We start from the raw sequence: 19,663 nt of genomic DNA on the forward strand, positions 1-19,663 counted from the left end.
TTACAGCTCACAGCAACCTCCAGCTCTTGGGCTTAGGTCATTTTCTTGCCTCAGCCTCCCGAGAAGCTAGACTATAGGCGGCCACCACAATGCCCAGCTACTTTTTTGTTGCAGTTTGGCCAGGGCCGAATTTGAACCCGCCACCCTCGGTATATGGGGCCAACTCCTTACCTGCTGAACCACAGGCACGGCCCATCTTTTCATTCTCTTTTAGCTATTTCTGCTCTAACCTTTTATTTATTTCCTTTTTTTTTCCTTTTGGTTTAGTTTTCAGTTTATTTTGTACTTTTCTTTTGTGTAAAATAGGTATTTTCTAGTGTGACATTTTAATTCCTTTATTGTTTCTTTTACGGTTTTTTTTTAGTTATCTTCTTAGTGATTACAATTAACATTTTAGTTATAGCAATCTGAATTTTGGTAATATACAAAAACGTTCTTCCTGTGTCTCCATTTCTTCCTCCCTCCTTTGGGTTGTTATGATCATCCATATCACATATGTTTAAATTGTATGTCCACCAAGACAGATTCATAATTACTGCTTTATGTAGTGATCTTCTAAATTAGGTGGCAGAAAAGTTAGAAACAAATACGTTCATAATATCCGAGCAAAAGAGAATTTATACTGTATTTTATCAGTGTAGTTACCTTACTGGTATTTTGTATTTCCTTGCGTGGATTTGAGCTACTATCTAGTGATCTTTCATTAGAGAACATACACTAATGACAGATTTTCTGATTTTGTTTTCTGGTGATATCTTAATTTCTTCTTTGTTTTTATTTTTTTATTTTTATTTATTTGTTTGTTTTGAGATAGGGTCTTTGTTGCTCTTGGTGGAGTACTGTGGCATCTTAGCTCATAGCAACCTCAAACTCTTGGGCTCATGTGATCCTCTTGCCTCCGCCTCTTGTAGCTATGTCTACAGGCACCTGCCACAATGCCCAGCTATTTTTAGAGATGGGGCTCTTAGTCTAGCTCAGGTTGGTGTCAAACTCCTGAGCTCAGGCAGTCTACCCACTTTAGCCTCCCAGAGTAGGATTTCAGGCATGAGCCACCACACCTGGCCTTTCTTTGTTTGCTGAATACAGAATACTTGGTTAACATTCTTTTTCTTTTAGTACCTTAAATATGTCATTCCACTGCCTTCTGGCATCCATGGTTTTTGATGGGAAATTGACTGACTGACTGTGAATCCCATATATGTGATGATTTGAGTTTTTTCTTACTACTTTCAAGATTTATTCTTTTTCTTTGTTTTCTACTTGATTAGGAAACATCTAAATCTGAGTCTTTGAGTTTTATTCTGTTTGGCATTTGTTGAGCTTCTTGGATATGTAGATAAATGTTTTCACCAAATTTGGAACATTGTCATTTTTTCAGATATTCCTTCTGCTTGTTCCTCTCTTTTCTTCTGGGAATATCATTTGCAAATATGTTTTTCAGGTCTCCTAGGCTTTGTTCACCTACCTACTTACTTATTCATACACCTTTCTTTCTCTCAGACTGAATAATCTCAGATCAAATATCCTCTCCCTGATTTTTCTGCAGCTCAAATCTGTTGTCTTCAGCTAGTGAATTTTTCACTTTAGTTTGTGTACTTTTCAATTCCAGAATTTCTATATGGTTCTTTTTTATAGCTTCTTTCATTTATATTGTCTATTTAGTGAAATAGTCTTCTCATTCTTTTGGTCCTTTAAATGTGTCTTCTGTAGTTTCCTTTAGTTTTTTGAATGTATTTTAAGTGGCAGATTTAAAGGTTTTATCTAGTAATTCCAATGTATAGGTTTCCTCAGAGACATTTTCTATTAATGTTTTTTCCCCTGTGTCTGGCCCACACTTAGTTTTTTACATGTCCCTTAATGTTTTGTTGGGAAACTGGATATTTTAATTAATACGACAAATGTGGAAATCAAATTATCTTTTACCCAAGGTTTGCTGTTGCTGTGTTGTTGTTTAGTGACTTTTCTGAACTAATTCTGTGAAGTTGGTGGTATTTGTATTATGTACCCACTGGACATCTCTGCCTGTTGGGCTTGGTGGTCAACTAATGGTTAGACAGAGGTTTTCGTAAGTGTCTAGAGTCCTAAGATTCTCAGTCTTTGTATGTACTACGGAAGAATAATGGGAATAGAGCAGTTTAAAATACCACATAGCTCACTATGCTGAGATTTAGCTAAAATTCTTAAATAGACATTTTCTCATGGCTGTAAGCTTTTGGGTAGTTCTCAGAGTCCTTTTGTTTAATGAAATAACCAGGCACTGTTGGCCCTCCTGCCCAAAACAATAGCAACTCACAAGGAACCCATACCATTAACTGCATCAAATTTGAAGAAAATGAATCAGCTTTCTGAAGTATATTGTCCTGATTTGGTTTTTTCCCAGTAACCATTTCTTAATGTTAGCATCATTTTGTTTTCTTTCTGTATAGTCTAAAAATTTTCAAAACAGTGAAGACATGGTATCTTTTCAACAGTCTTTTCTTTAGTTTATGTCTCTTCACATTTTACTGTAGTTAGCAAGAAGAAAGTAATGACATCTTCCACACTTTGCTTAGAACTTTCCCTAGACAGATCATCCAATTCATTAAACACATCTTCTATTTTCCAAGTTACGCCAGCAACATTGTTGTAAAACTTTCTGTCAGTGAGAAAACCCAATAAAATTTACCCATTTTCTGGCAAGTCCTGCAGCTTTATCAAAAGCTGTATTTTGTTAACAGCTTCCTCAAATTACCCTTCAGGCTTTCAGTAATACTTAATACTATCCCCAAAGTCCACTGCAGACAAAGTCCAGTTCTAAAAGCCACACCTACATTTTAGGTTTTTATTACAGCAGCATCCTACTAACATACCAAAATCCGTATTATTTACCTATTATCTATAACAAATTACGTCCAAAATTTAGCAGTTTAAAACAACAAACATTTATTATTTCAGGTTTTCTCTGGATCAAGAATCTGTGAGTGGCTCATCTGGGTGATTTTGACTCAGGAGGCTACAGTGGCACAGTCAGCTGGTATTGCAATTACCTGATGTTTGATTGAACTTCAGGACTCACTCATTTGACTGCTTGTAGGAGGTTTCAGTATCTCTTCATTTAAGCCTGTCCACATAGGGCTTCTCAAAGTTATGGCTTCTACCAGAGTAAATGATGAGAGAGTAAGATGGAGGGACAAAAGAGTGAAGGGGAGTGGAATGGGGAGGGAGGGGACAAACAAGAGCACCCTTGTTCAACAGTGTCTCAGACAGAAACCTCGTTCTTTTATAACCTAATCTCTGAAGTGACAGACACTGCCACAGCATGCTGTTGGTCACACAGATCACTCGTGACACAACATGGGGTGAATGCACAACAGTATAATATCAGGAGGCAGGAATCACTGTCTGTCTTGGAGCTGGCTGCCATACAGAGCTTGTTGAACTTTTTCAGTTAGTTAACTTTGAAAAAAAGAAGAGGTAAAGTAAAAATAAGCATTTCTATCTTCCTGGGGGCAGTAAACTCCATTTTCAGGTGGCAACATCCTTTCTTCTAGCCAAGTATTTATTACTTACCCCCACCTTTTAAAAATTTGAGTTTATAATCCCTGACCTAGATCTTAAGTGTCTGCTTTTTTGCTGTTATGACATCTTGTGCAGGTGATCCAGAGTCTCACTAACTAATCAGCAGCTGAAGAGCATTGTCTTTGTTTCCCTTTCTCTCCAAGTTCTTTGGTCTTACACAAAGACTTGTCTGTAATACAGCGTAAAGGGGACAAAAAGTGAGTAGGTGAGTAGAATAGATAGAGTAGGACTTACCTATTGTGTTTTAAACTTAGCTCTAACCCCTGAAGTATGGCCCCGGTTATATGATATCTTTTTTATGTATGTTCATTTCTTACAAATTTTATCATTTTGAATTGATAAAGTGGTGAGGTTAGTCAGTAAATTGCGGATGATTAACTGTAATACCTAAAAGTAAAGCTGGTATCTCCTTTAAATACACAGTAAAAAAGCAGGTTTTTGTATTTTTTTTTTTTTTTTTGCTGTTTTCGGCCGGGGCCGGGTTTGAACCCACCACCTCTGGTATATGGGGCTGGCGCCCTACTCCTTTGAGCCACAGGAGCTGCCCCAGCAGATTAGATTTTTTAAAAGGCGGAGAAGAATATTCATAGAAGTCTTCAAAGATTTCTGAAGGTAAAAATCAATAAATGCTATGTGTATTTGAAATTCTTATGAGCAATGTGGAAATTTCCTATTTGGATAATTTAGTTAGGTTATATGTGCTAATACTATCTATTCTAGACCAAGAATGTACCACTTGGACTGATAAATTATGCCCTTTGTATTTTCCTCGTTACCAAAAGGTAACTTGCTTTCCACATAAAAGGAAAGGCCTCTGGGACAGTTTGTTATCAGATGTGAAGTAGGGTCAGACCTTGAGCCACTAGAACTAGGGTGACTGAAAGCAAAACTTAAAAGCAAACTATTTAGGCCTAGTTCTTCTGCCTGGGCTTCCTTGTTAATATCAAAAGGACTGAGAGATACAGACTTCAGAAAGTTTGTGGGAAGATGGAACTAAAAGGTGAAAATAAAAAATATGAACTTTATTTCTCAACAGTAGCTCCTTTAAGTTCAAGACATTTTGTAAGCAGTGATACCAGCCATTTAGTCCATCCCTAAAGAACTGAGTGTCCTGCGAATTTACCTATATCAGTGCAGTCTTTTCTACATTACTAACTAAAGAAAACGGGGTGCCCTTTAAAGATTTTTTGAAGATTAGAAAACAAAAAGAAGTCATTGGAAGCCAAATCAGGACTAAGGTGGATGCCTAATGATTTCCCTTGGAGAGTCTTACAAAATTGTTCTGTCAGAGCAGAGTAATTAGCAAGAGCATTGTTCTGGTGGAGGAGGACTCTGATAAAGCTTTCCCAGGTAGTTTTCTGTCCTGCTTTGGCTAACTTTCTCAGAACACTTTAAAAATAAGCAGATGGTACTGTTCTTTGGTCCTCCAGAAGCAAAATGCCTTGAGCATGCCAAAAAAAAAGTTGCTATGACCCTTGCTTTTGACTAGTCTGATTCTGCTTTGACTGGATCACTCCCCCTCTTGGTAGCTATTCTTTGACTGTGCTTTGTTTTCAGAACCATTCTTTGAAAAATGCTTCAGAATCTTGATTGGATTTGTTTAAAATTGTCTATAGCTGATCTGGGCTCAACAGTTTTGGAACCCATCAAGTGGAAAGTTTGTTCATCTTTAATTTTTCAATCAGAATTGTGTAAACTTAATCACCACGGATGTCTGTGGTGTTGGCTATTGTGTTTCTTATTAATTGTTGGTCCTACTCAATTAGGGCATGAACAAGATGAATTTTTTTCCTCACAAACTGATACGGATGGTCTGCTGCTATGGGCTTCATCTTCAAAATTGTCTCCTCCCTTCCTAAATGAGGTACTCATTTGTAAAGTGCTGATTTCTTTAGGTCCATTTTCCCCTTAAACTTTCTGTAAAGCATCAGTAATTTCACCATTCTTCCATCCAAGCTTCACCATAAATTTGACATTTGTTCTTACTTCAAATTTGGCAGAATTCATATTGCTTTGATAGGAATTCTTTTCAAACTAACATCTTAGTTCCCCAAGCTAGGACCTGTTTGAATGTGTTATAACAAGTTAGTATGAGTTTATTTTGGTGCAAGAAAATTTTGAAATTCATGCATAGTTTTTTCATAATACACATTTTCTATCAATGCTTATGACCACTCATACTTATTTGCCATTTTGTGATTTAAATAATACAGTGCACAGTGTGCATCTTTTTGTTTCTCTTATTTCCTCTGTGACCTCTGATAACAGCTAACACTGAACTGTTAATATGCCAGGTACAGAGTTAATTATTAAATATTTTTTCTACAATCTTATATAATCTCTGCAACATCCTTTGAGCTTGCCATATTTTGATTTTCCAGGTTCTACTTGAATAAATAGAGAAACTTAGAACATGGAGAGAATATGCCACTAGCCTATGTTTATAAAGATGGCTAAGATTCAAATCTATAACTCAGTTTTTACTCCAGTGCCCCTCTTCCCTGCCAGGTTCTAAACCAAAGAATTAAAGTGAAGGCTAAATGTTAAATTTTCTTATAGGCTGTAGTCCCTTCTCTCAGATGTTTTTTACAATTTAAAATTCTTTGTTTTAGAAGAGATAGCACATTATGATCAAATATTTTGGCATTTCTGCAGGACCACAAATAGACTTATATCAGCCTAAGGCACATTCCAATTGTGATAGTAGTTGTTGAGGGTGGATTAGTTACCTTTCTTTACTTTTAAATTATATATTTTTAAACTTTGTATTTTAGAGTTAAGGACTTATTAATGATAGAACTGGTTAGAGGACTTTCTTTCAAATCTTTTAGATAAGTGTGTTAACTAATACAGAAACACAAAACTGGGGGAACTTACCCCTTCAGTCTCTGACAGCCCTGAATCAGGGCAGGCCTGTTCACATAACACTGATATGCCTACGTAAGAGTTTAGACATTTAAGGAGCAGAGAACTAGTACCTGCAGAAGTAGGTTTATTTCTATGAAGAAGAAGTAAGGAGTCTACTCAGGTATCCCTAGTCATCCTTCCCAGTTTATCAATTACTAACTCTGAAGGGGCAAAGTAAGTAAAACGATCGAAGGAAGGCCAGAAATGTGTGTAAATGAGCCACCACTACCGCCTCTAATACCAAAACTCTGTGTCACTGTTTCATCCCGTGTGTATAAGTGATCTGTTCTTATCCCATACTTCTTACTATAAAATCATTCAGTTGTTTTTATCTGTTGAGCAAAATTCACACGGAATTTTTTATTACTGCTAAACTTCCTTATACTTGTAGTTGGTCAGCTTGTTTTGGGATTAAGGATTGGTTAAGACCTTCAATAATGGTTTGTCATTTTTTTACAGGAGAATCTTAGGAGATGTGTGCTGAAGTATTTAGGTGTGAAATGTCATGATTCTGTGATTTCACTGGTTCTATAAGTAAAAAGAAAGCAAATTTGGCAAAATAATAACAGCTCTTGAATCTTGATGGAAGCTCTCAGTATCGTTGCATTGTTCTTTAATATTTTCCTTATGCTTGAAATTTTTGTATGTAAAAAGTTAAGGAAAAGAACATCCCTGATGATGACATTCAGGATACGTATAAAATACGCAGTTGACAGAATTGAGGAATTTGACAAATACAGTTATACTAGTTAAATGTTTCCTTAAATAATTAATGCATGTTTTTGCTCTATTAATATAAAGTTAAAAATCTAATCACTTGGTAATGGTTACTTATGTATACAATTTATGTTCACATACTAAGTGTTTTAATATTTAGTCAAATATGTACAAATGAATATTAAAACTCTGAAAATAAGTTCTTTTTTACATCTAATTTGTTATCTATATTTAGTTTGGGACAGAGGATATTTAATTGTAATAAATGATTAAATATGCCACGTTTTGATGGCATATTTATAAAATTAAAAATATTCATGAAATTAAATCTATGAGGTTTCTTTTGCTAACTCTCAGAAACCATTGCCAATTATAGATTGATCTAAAAGACTTCTGAACTCAATTAATTTGCAATAAAATAAGTTTAAAGATTGATAATGTACATTTTTCCTTTTTTAATGATTATTATATTTATTTCTTCCCTAGATCTTCCTCAGAACTGTGATCCTAACATTCCCTTAGTTGCTCAGGAATTAATGAAAAAGATGATACGTCAGTTTGCAATTGAGTATATTTCAAAAAGTGGTAAAATTCAAGAGAATAGAAATGGTTCAATTGGACCAAGCCTAATATGTAAAAGTATCCAAATGAATCAAGCAGAGAACTCCCTCCAGGAAGAGCAGGAAGGCCCCTTAGACCTCACTGTGAATCGAATGCAAGAACAAAATACTCAGCAAGGTAAGAATTGTTTTGTGCATGTGATATATAATTTTGTGCTTTAATATTCTCAAGTACATACACGGTAGAATCTCCATAGTTGACTGCCTCCTCTACATTGACTACTTCCTTAAGTTGACCTAATTTTCATAGACTGGACATTCACGTATCAGTACAGTAGATCTAGTTCATTATGTTTGCCACCTCTGTAGGTTGACAGTTCGTTACAGTCCCTTGGGTGTTCAACTTACAGAGGTTCTACTATATATAGAACTTTTTACATTTATAGGACGATTTATTTTAGATGTAGTATCACTTAATTTGCCTGTGTAATGTGGACTATAGAGAAATGCAAATTTACCGTTCTTTTTTGTATTGCATCTTTAATTGTTTATAAAAGAGGGAATTTATTTGAGTTGTTCTCATCTTTTTTCACAGTAAAGTGTATAATGTGAAGGCCAAAAAAACAACTTAAAAATAAGGAATACTAGTAAAGAGATGTTTATAAAAAAGAATTATTTTTACAGCTGAAAACGTTAATTATGCACTTGCTGTTCAGTTTTCTGTGCTTAGGAAGATAAATAATTCCTATCATTTATGATGTAACTGGGAATGAAGAGTTAGTATATGTGATAAATATGATGTAATTGTGTCATAACTACATCGAGACACATCTTTCACTGTAAAGGCCATGTCAGACTTGTGGAAAAGTTTAATCAAAGAACATCAAGAAGAGCCTTTAAGTGTGTGTGGAGGACGCAAAATTAGTATTTTTCTGGAGGAGAGAGAAAAGTAGCTTTTGTTAACATGGGTTAGAGATAGTGTTGTCCACCATTGAAGCCATAAAAAAAATCAAGCATCAAATTTGATTCTAAAAGGCATTGGTATAAGTTCAGGCTCTAAAGGCGAGCACAGTAGTCAGTATTTGAAGAAGATAGCTTTTTCAGTGTGTTAAACAGATTAATAATATTTAGAAGGCTAAAATGTGGGAATAATTTTCACCTTTTCTCTAATTTTAGGTTGCATGAGTTTATGTGGAAGTATCTTAGAAAATTCAGATAATAATTAGATAAGATATGAAATAGAGAAAGTGATGTCAATAACTACATATCACTACAGTATACGGCCTAAGGAAAAAAAGTATCTGTACGTAGAATTTTGAAAGTTGAAAAGCAGAGGAATTTTAGAATTTTTTTGTCTGCTTTCCCATGCTTTGTACTCCCTTATACCTCCTCTCCTTTGGAGGAGCTGTAAAGCAACTAGAATATAGGCTTTGGTATGTAACAGACTTGGTCGAAATCCCAGCTCTGCTACTTAAGTTACTTGAACAAGTAGCTTTACCTATCAGAGTTTTAATTTCAGTGTTTATAATTTGGCTATAATAATAATGAAATCATTAGAACAATGTGAGAATTAAATATACAGTAACAAATTCTTAAAAGATATTCAAACTAGTCTTTTCATACCCTTACCACCACAGAAGAGAAGCCTTAGAAGTAATTTGGTAGTGATCTGTAAGTATTTTTACAGCTGTTATACCAAAGTAGAACTGAACTTTCTCCGAGTGATGCTTTGGATCCTTTGAGTAGAATTAGGATCACTAATTATAAGTTTGAAGCAAATGGATTTCAGGTCTGTTAAGAAAGAATATTTTTTCTTTTTTTTTTTTTGAGACAGAATCTCACTTTGTCACCCAGGCTAGAGTGCCGTGGTGTCATAGCTCAAAGCAACCTCAAACTTCTGGCTCCAAGCAATCCTCCTGCCTCAGCTCCCGAATAGCTGGGTCTACAGGTGTCTGCTGCAATACCCAGCTAATTTTTCTATTTTTAGTAGAGACACAGGGTCTTTCTCTTGTTCAGGCTGGTCTTAAACTCCTGACTTCAAACATTCTTCTCCTTGTCCTCCCGTAGTGCTAAGATTATAGGCGTGAGCCACTATCCCAGGCACGAAAGAATATTTCAGCTATTTCTAAGGATCGAATATTTCTTAAAGTGGAAAGAGAAATGATTTCTTAGATTGCCTCATCATTGGAGATACTCAGAATCATCAGATGAGTGGTTAAAATAGATGGCACTATTAAAGTAAATTTCTAGTCCTTGATAGATCTAAGTATGTGTAGAACACAAGTAATATAAATTATTTGAATTATTATGAAATTATAGGCAAAGTACTTAAATGTGTGACCATCTTGAGATTGGAAAGAGTAATGATAGTGGATGTAAATCTATAAATAATCATTCTGAGAATTGTAATTTTCTTGGATGACTTTTTGTCATATGTGATTTTAGTATTCATGCTTCAGGCTAGAAATCATTTAGTTTGGTGGTTTGTAGTATAGGGAACAAGGGGAAGAAGAATGGGGAAAGATGAGGCTAAAGAAATCGACCAAATTATTAGAAAGCCATGAAAATATTAAGGATTTTACTTTTTGGGGGGCCACCGAAACCTGCTAATAGATTGCAGAGAGTGACAGGATCGGATTTTCTTTCTTAAAACCATCCTGCTGTGGTGTGGATTGATAATTTATAAAATTTGCGTCCTTGCATACCAAATCAGGAAAAATGAAGCAGTACCCTTTGATGCCTGTGTGTGTGTGTGTGTGTGTGTCTGTCTGTGTCTATACCAGCTATTACATTATACGCACTAATCTTTATATAAATTAAAAATTGGAAGGTTGGAAAATAAAGATGTTAACAGTTTTTCAATGTCTTGCTAATCAGGATGACTTCTGTCAACATCTTATTAAACAATGCACGTTTGAAGAGTTTTTATTAGCAATGATAAGGGTATAAACCATATTTCAAATTTTTTTTTACAAACTTAAAAATCTTTTGGTAAGGTTTCACTGTTTTTACTTTATTGTTATATAATCAATGGAAGATTCATATTACTTAAGAGGTGGAAGCAGGAGGATTGCTTGAGCCCAGGAGTTTGAGGTTGCTGTGAGCTATAAGGATGCCTCTGCAATCTAGTCCAGGCAACAGAGCAAGGCTCTGTCTCAAAATAACAAAGAAGCTCATAGTTGTTATTATTTGCTGATGCTTATATATTTTATGTTATTCTTGTTCTGTAATTTCTTAACAATATTCATTTAAGCCCCTTGTTTATTTTGTGGCTTACTTTATTCAAATTAGATAATAATCTATAAATTCAATAGGTAACCTTACCATAAATGATGTAGATAAGTTATATATAGGTAATATAGCCCATAAATTTATGAAATTCTGAAATCCCAAATAGTTTTACCACTAACTTAATATACTCTTAAAGCAACAGGTAATTCCTGTCTAAAACAGACTGTTTCAAAGAATAGAAGAAAGAAATGTTGGTATAATTTTGATATCAAAATCAGATATAGTAAAAGAAGGAAAATTGCAATTTACAAATCTGGGTACAAAAATCCTAGATAAATACCAGCATATAATAATAATGACTAGGGAGACATGGATAATTAAATAGCAATTCTTTTTTTTATCCTAATATGTTAACTTTAAAAACAGGTGTAAATAGGCCAGGCAAGGTGGTAATCCTAGCAGTCTGGGAGGCTGAGGTGGTGAATTGCTTGAGCTCAGGAGTTCAAGACCAGCCTGAGTAAAAGCAAGACCCCATTTCAAAAACAAACAAACAAGAACAGGTAAACGTAATTTTATAGTATGTAAAAAAAAAAAAAAATTAAGCAGTTTTACCAAGGGTAAAAACTTCTCTTAACTGCCAAAGTATAGGAAGAAATTGGCAGTTTAGGAACTACTTTATCATTATTGTAATAATCATGAAGAAGTGACCAGTCCTACACAAAACAAGATCAAATGTGGGCAGAGGTGGAACAGAAGTCCTGCCATCAGCCTTGTTAGCAGTTTTCTAGCGTGAAGTCCAGTGAATATTCCTTTATTATAGTGAACTTCTCACTGCATTGTAATTGTTTGCATGTGTGTCTCCCATCGTCATTTACCACTGGGAGCAGGAAGCTTATCTTTTTTCACTTTTGTGTCCCTAGAGCACAATATAATGTATGACATATTAGATTTATTTATTGGATTAAACATCTTCCACTGTTCTCAAATGCCACCTGTAATTAAAATGAAAATTAAGATTTGACCGTTGTATTGAATGTTGTTTTAGCAGTGAAATTTTTTACTTTAAACATTTTGGGTAGAAAATATTCTGAAATATCTTTATACTTTTTTTTTTTTTTATTGTTGGGGATTCATTGAGGGTACAATAAGCCAGGTTACGTTGATTATCTTTATACTTTTTAAAAGAGAAAGAGGAACGTTAAGTGTCCTTATAATGAATGTAATAATTAGCATACACTATTTTGTAATTACTTGAAATTTTTAGGATTTTTTTCCCTTAAGCTAATTAGCAAGAAATAATTTCTTTTTAATTACTTCACAGTATTATCAGTAGGTTAAACTTTAGAACTATAGTTTAAGATTTTTTTAAACAAATTATGTGTGGGGCTAGAGGCAGCATTGAATAAGGTATGTGAATTTCAGGGATGTGTTTAGTTATCTTTAAGTGTTCTTTGTTGCTGCCACCACTGTTCTGCTTTCTTGGCTGTGATTAAGGTAGGTAAACTTGTCGGCTGAATTGATATCCTGAAGTATGCTGTTTATAAATTAAGTCTGTTGTGATTCTGTTAGGAAAATACTAAGCCCGTTTTTAAAGTTCAGTTAAAAAACATTTCTGTATCCACTAATGAAATTATTCATCTTGTTTTTCTATGCTGAGCTCATTCTTTTCTGAAGCTAAAGATGTGGGGAAGAAAATGTTCTATTCCGTGCTTGGGACGATGCCATGTTTTAGTAAATCTGAAAAAATAAAATGTATGTGTAGATGATCTTAACGTATCTTCTAATCTAACCTTCTTTGACTGTAAGGATAGAGGAAAAAGACTATATGTTAAAATGCCAAATCTAGACCTATTCTCACCTGCTGAAAATCATTGAATGGCCTCATGTTGCCTTCAGGGTAAAGTCTAAAATCCTAACTCCAGGAACTAATGTTTGCCCACCTGTCTAGTCCCATCTTATCTCTTTCCCCCTAGTCTTCTTGCTAGTCTTTTCTTGGTTTCTTGAATATGTCATGCACTCTGACATATACCATTACCTCTGTAGAAAATACCTTCAACCCTGACTAAGTTTTTCTAAATATATCTTACTCATTTCCCCTCCTCGGTCTTGTTTTAAGCATCACTTCGTTAGGAAAACCTTTCCATACCTCCCAAATTGGACATGCGTGTGCCCACACTTGCGCACGCACACACACACACCCCCATTATGGTTTTAATTACTACTCACGTTGAGTTTGGGCCCCTTACTATATTTTCCTACATTATCCCATTCCATTTTCTAGCACTTATCACCCTTGTATTAATAATAATTTTTTTCAATCATCTTCTTAATGTGCTTTCTATTTGTCCTACTCATTATGCTTTTTTCTCTCCTTATTTTCTTTTGAATTGAGTTTCTTTCTACATTTTTTTCTTTGCTTATTTTGAAGTTATATATTGTACTGCTATTTTGTTTGTAGTTACCCTGGAAATTTTTAAAAGTAGAATTAACACAAGTTAATAAAAGAAATTTAGGGGCAGCGCCTGTGGCTCAGTCGGTAAGGAGCCGGCCCCATATACCGAGGGTGGCGGGTTCAAACCCGGCCCCGGCCAAACTGCAACCAAAAAAATAGCCGGGCGTTGTGGTGGGCGCCTGTAGTCCCAGCTACTCGGGAGGCTGAGGCAAGAGAATCGCTTAAGCCCAGGAGTTGGAGGTTGCTGTGAGCCGTGTGACGCCACGGCACTCTACCGAGGGCCATAAAAAGTGAGACTCTGTCTCTACAAAAAAAGAAAAAAAAAATTAAAAAAAAAAAATAAAAGAAATTTAGAGTATTTTAACTAGTTACCTGCCGTGGCACCTGTAGCCATTTTATCAGTGCTGTGGTTCTCTTTTTGTGACATTCCAACTTAAACATAACTTTTTGTGCAGTATCCTCAATTTTTGTTTAGAATCACATATATAATTATATCCTTTGTTCATCATTCCTTCCTATATCTCAGATTTTCTTCTGGATCAGAAATTCCTTAAATTTATTCTCACTTACTTTCTCTTTTGCTTTTGATATGCTGTGGCTTTGTTAGAAGTGGATTTCTTTCATTTATTCTGCTTAGTGGTCACATGGTTCCTAGCACTAAGCATAGATAATCTCACCAAAAATTTCAGCCATTATCTTTTCAAATATGTATATTTTAACTCTTGCTTTATTTCTTATCAAAATCCATTGAGACATAATTTGGATATTCTCATTCTGTCCTCCACATCTCTTAATCTTCATTTTTATGTTTTTCACTTTTTTCCTAACTAGTTTACTCAGAAATATTTTCCAATCACTAAAATCTCCCTTAAGGTATTTTAATCACTGTTTAACCTGTGTCTTGAGGTTCTAATTTATTATATTTTTCATTTCCAGAAGTTGTTTGTTATTTTTTTCAAATATGCCTGTCGGCATGCCCCTAATTTTACAAAAGACTCAGTAACCAAGATTTCAACAGTGACTGGGAGAACTGTTTAGGTAAGGTGGTCAGGAAGGCCTTCCTGAAGAAGTGAGTTTGATCTGAGACTTGAATATTGAGAAGAAGTCCTCCACATGAAGATCTGGGGTCAGGGCATTCAAGGCAGAAGAAATATCAGATACAAAGGCAAAATATCAAAACTCAGAAGGCAGGAATGAATCAGGTATGTCTGAGGAACTATATTAAGATTGTCTCAGTCACTTAAAAATCAAGAGATCAAAGATTTTTCCATAAAGTCAGAATATAGAGTGTCAAGAAACATAATTGTTACAGTATATACAGATAGGATTTTTTTTTTAATTTCATAAGAATATCATCATAAAAAGTTGTGCACTTTAAATTCAGAAGTTCTATATATGGTATCATCTGAAACATCACTTTAACTTAATTAAAGATACGAAACAACACAAAAAACAAAGGATAAAAAAATTAAAAAAAATTAGCATCCTTTGTTGCCATTCCATGTTTTCCAAAAACTTGTTATATGGGTTGAGTATCCCTTGTCCGAAATGCTTGTAACCGGAAGCATTTTGAATTTCCCATCTTTTTGGATTTTGGAATATTTGTGTTTCCATAATGAGATATGTTAGGAATGAGATCCAAGTCTAAACACAAAATTTATTTTGTTTCATATATATTTACGTAGTCTGAAGATGATTTTGTACAATATTTTAAATAATTTTGTACATGAAACAAAGTTTATGGAGTTTTTTTTTTTTTTTTTTACTTGTGATGTCATGTTGGTACTCAAAAAGTTTTGAATTTGGGAGCATTTCAGAGTTGAGATTTTTAGATTAGTAATGCTCACCTTGGAGTTCAATAAAGAATTGGGGACCACCCACATGCGTTTCCAAGTGACAATTTATTGGGGTTTTTTTCTTGTATGTTTTTCCATGTATTCTCTTCCCAAAGAGATAAGTTTCATAATATCTACCTTATTACCTTGAAACTATCAATATGCCAAAATAGGATTCTTAAAGTCACATTACATTTAAAAGCTGATAGTTCTTATTTGAAATCTTCTTCTTAGTTTTCTACTTGCATTACGTTAAGGACAAAATTTTAATTTCTTTCTGTAACTTACCAACCTCTGCCATCATCTTGTACATGGCCCCTTCTGTGGACTTGTTTTTTTCCTTTTCTTTCCGGCTTGGTAGGTGTAAGTCACTCTGTCTGCTTCTTACCCTTGGCAAGCTCACTGCACTTCAGAACACTTCACTCTTGCTGATCCCTTTGGATCACTCTTCCTTCAGACTTTCATGTTTCTTTGGTTTGCCCCTTTCCATCATTTCTATCTTAGCTTAGAAGATCACCTTAAAATAAGAAAATGATAAATTTCAATATAGAAAAAATAAGAAAATTCTTTGTGACACTGAAGAAAGTGCTGTTAGAAAAACAAAAAACTATGGCAGTCTGAAAAAAATACTTGCAACTCATATTATAAAATAAGGTACTAATATTCTAACGCATTAAGAGTTTCAGAAAATAGAAAAATGAGCATAGTTATACTGTCAGTTCATGGATGTTTTATAAGCCCTTCCACATAGGAAGAGACTCCCAACCACACTGTTACATGGGTCAAGCCTGTCAGGCTGGTAAGAATTCAAGTTTAACAGTATACCCTGTTTGTGGAGGCTGTTAAGCAATAAGGATTCTTATGTATTATTGGCAGAGTAAAAACAGTCTTTATGGAGGAGAATTATAGTGTCTATTAAAGTATACATTTGCCCTTTGACCCAGCAATCCCATTTTAAGGAGTCAAAGTTATAATTGTACCTGCTGGAATATGGAATGATATTCATTCAAGGTTATTTATTCATTGGAGCATTATTTATAATAGCGAGATATTGAATTACCTATGTATCCATCAGTGGTGGAATGGTTACTTATTTATATCCACACAGTGGAAAAAAACACCTGAAAAAAAAGGGTGAAGATTATCTCCTTATAGTGACTTTTCCAGGTTTTATTGTTAAATGATAAAAGCAAGGTGCAGAAATGTATATATTTCATGCTCTCTTCTATAAATAAAGCAGGAAAGATAAACTAAAAATTAACGAACATGGTTACCAAGAAGGGTAAATGGGGTACAGGGTACAAGATTGGAAATGCTCTGAGCAGATCTTATTATGTGGTTTTATGTAAATGTTCTATATATTTCAAAGAATAGAAATTTCTAAAAAGTAAAACAATTGCTAAAATTTGAAAGAGAAACAAATGAATAGGCTGCATCAGACTGCTAACGTAATGTTGGTGATGTAATAATTTTGCCTAGTGACTTTATGTAGTATTCTGACTATACATTCTTGGTGGAATGTAGTCTAAAGGCAAAGAATGCTTTTAAAAAATCCTAAACTCCCTTTTAGTAAAATATTGCCATTGTTATTTTGAATCTGTGGACTAAACCAAATATGTAATCATGTTAACATTATTAGGAAACCGTTATTATCAGGGTAAAAGAAGAAACAGACAAGTAAAATCAAAGAAGTTAAAAGCCTTATGTTATGTGTGGATTGAAAATGTCAGCATGAACCAGGAATTTTTTTCTTTTCAAAAACATACATTTCCTCATCTGACCACTAATATACCCTAAACACAGTGAAAATTCAGTGGCGTTGAATTTGGACCTGGAATGTGGTCTCTAAACATTATTTCTCTTTAAGAGAAATCAAGTCTCTTTGGAGTCTAGGTTTGGACCAGAAAGATGAGCCCAAAACATCTTATACCAGCAAGCAAGGGAAATCAAAATTTGTGAGAAGAATACAGGAGCCAGTGTTAATTGTTTTAAAATCCACTAATTTATGACAACTTCAGTCTCCAGTGAATGAAAACAATGTTGTGCTTATTATTAGGAAAATTTTCAATATCCCAAAAAATACAAGGTGCAGAAATGTATATATTCTGGGTCCCTGTCCCCCAGAATTTCTAAATGGTTATTTGATCATAATTTGCTTCTGATTTGTTTTCTCTTAAAGAATTTCTAGGCCAGGGGCAGTGGTTCACAACTGTAATCTTAGCACTCTGATAGCCCCAGGTGGGAGAGGATCCTTTGAGCTCAGGAGTTCCAGAACAGCCTGAGCAAGAGCATGACCTCATCTCTATAAAAATAGAAAAAAAAAAAAAATTAGGTGGGTGTTGCAGCAGGCACCTGTAGTCCCAGCTACTTGAAAAGCTGAGGACTCTAGATGATGCCATGGCACTCTAGCCTGGGGCAACAGAGTTCAACTCTGTCTCTTAAAAAAAAAAAAAAAAAGAAAGAAAAGAAAAAATTTCTAGAAATATAGTTAAGATCCTTTTTTTTTTTTACCCTTGGAAGCAACTACTAATACCAGCAATTTGTGTATCTATAAACCAATTTTTGTGTTTTTAAAATTCACATAAATACCATACTAAATGGTACTCCCTTGTTCGTTTAATCCCAGAGATTTTCTTATTCATCAAAAATTAAAAATCTCAGCAATAGTGAGTGTTGTTAAGGATGTGGGAAAGAAATTTGATAGTATCTACTAAAGTTGAAAAATATACATACTCCCTGTTCAGCCTTTCACTGTCAAAACAGCCATATCTATGCTCACTGTGCAGCACATACACTTAGAGAAGTGTGTGAGACCAGGCCTGTTCTAGGCAGGGGGGATATATTGAGGAATAAAATATACATAGTCTCTGCCTACACTTAAATGGTAGTCTGTGGCTAACTGGTAAGTATAAGAGAAATTATTATACATGAACTCCAGCATTGAGAAGGATGTTCATTTCAGCGTTCTTTGTAACAGTGAAAAACTAAAACAACCTGAATACCAATAGAACCAATGGGAAATTACAACTATAATAAGATAGGATGCAGAGAATGCACTGGGAAAAATGGATTAATTATCTCCACCCATACACTTAGTTTATATAACACTATAATGGCATTATAAGTGCTTAGTTTTTATCCACTGAGTTAATTATTACTACTTTGGAAATAAATACAAACAAAATAACCTAGTTGTATATCTTTGTTGTGAAATAATGATGTAATTACCATTCAGCTAGATATAAATCATTAGCAGGAGTAAGAAAATATCTTTCGCTCCCATCCTGATCTTTATCTGCATCCTTCCCAAGCTTGCTGTCCCCTTCTCTTACTGTTTTTTGCTTTTCTAATTAAGACAATTCGAGGGGTAACTTATCTTGATTTTTCTAACTCTCAGCTATAGGCTGTATGATGGAAAAGGGAATTATGGCATCAGCAAAACAGTTTATGTTGGTGGTTAATACTGCTAACAAAAAGTGAGATTTTCTATAGATGACTAAAATTTATCTAAACTCCTTAATATATCCATAAAGTTCATATTTATTTTAAATTGCTCATACTTCATGGACGCCCTATATATTAGAACTATTTACTTACATGTTTATGTATCTTGTGTTTATTATGTAAATGTTCATTGATCAGAGAATTTTAATGTAATGTGTCATTGTTTAGATTTTCTAAAGAGAAAGAATGACAAACATAGACCTAATTTGGATAGGTCCCTTAAAGATGCAACAGGGCTTATGTCTAGTTCATCCAAATTAAATTTAGCTGTGAGTAAGGCTTTCTGTGGTAGTGGTCCATAAAGAAACAGAAACTTGTATTGCCCTGAGTGGGGAGCTACAGCCTAGTTTAATAGTTTATGTAAAGAAGCAAAAGAAGATATTGCCCTGAGTGGGAGCTACAGCCTAGTTTAATAGTTTATGTAAAGAAGCAAAAGAAGAGGGATTCCCTGCACCTTTTATTATTTCTGTTTTTTGAAATAATTAATTTTAAATTGAGCATGTGAAAATTCTAGAAGATTAACATAAGAGCAGATATGATAAGGCTATATTGTTTGCATTTATAAGGTAAAGTCTGAGCTGTAGTTGAGTCCTTCACCAAGGAGAGATGTGCCCTGTACCCCTGCATTGTACCCAGTAAGAAATAGGATTTTATTAACGTAATCTTCGTAAACATTTCCAGCACTCAAATATAAGGGATCAGTTTTTATACATATGAAGGTCAAATCTGAAACCAGGGGTTTTAAGATTTATATTTTTCTATGTTCTTATACATGTATTACCTAATTTGTAAATAAATGCTAAAAACATTCTGTTATTAAACCATAGTTAACATACAAATACTGTGCCTCAAAAAAATATTATCTAGATTTTGCTAATTATTCTCCAATGTTATTATTT

General features: G+C 34.3%; 1 protein-coding gene across 13 annotated transcripts in view; it reads left to right on the forward strand.

The window, feature by feature from the left end:
* Positions 1 to 19,663, forward strand: part of LCORL (ligand dependent nuclear receptor corepressor like) — a 136,530-nt gene that overhangs the window by 84,583 nt on the left and 32,284 nt on the right. For 12 of the 13 annotated variants that reach the window (XM_053577549.1, XM_053577557.1, XM_053577559.1 and 9 more), the window contains one exon: positions 7,669 to 7,920. In XM_053577549.1, the coding sequence (XP_053433524.1) occupies positions 7,669 to 7,920 (252 nt within the window). Of the gene's footprint in view, positions 1 to 5,324; positions 5,423 to 7,668; positions 7,921 to 19,663 lie in introns of those variants that run through there. The other variant, XM_053577564.1, reaches the window with a different exon arrangement.

The sequence above is a fragment of the Nycticebus coucang genome, chromosome 23, assembly GCF_027406575.1.
Source record: "Nycticebus coucang isolate mNycCou1 chromosome 23, mNycCou1.pri, whole genome shotgun sequence".
NCBI lineage: Eukaryota > Metazoa > Chordata > Mammalia > Primates > Lorisidae > Nycticebus > Nycticebus coucang.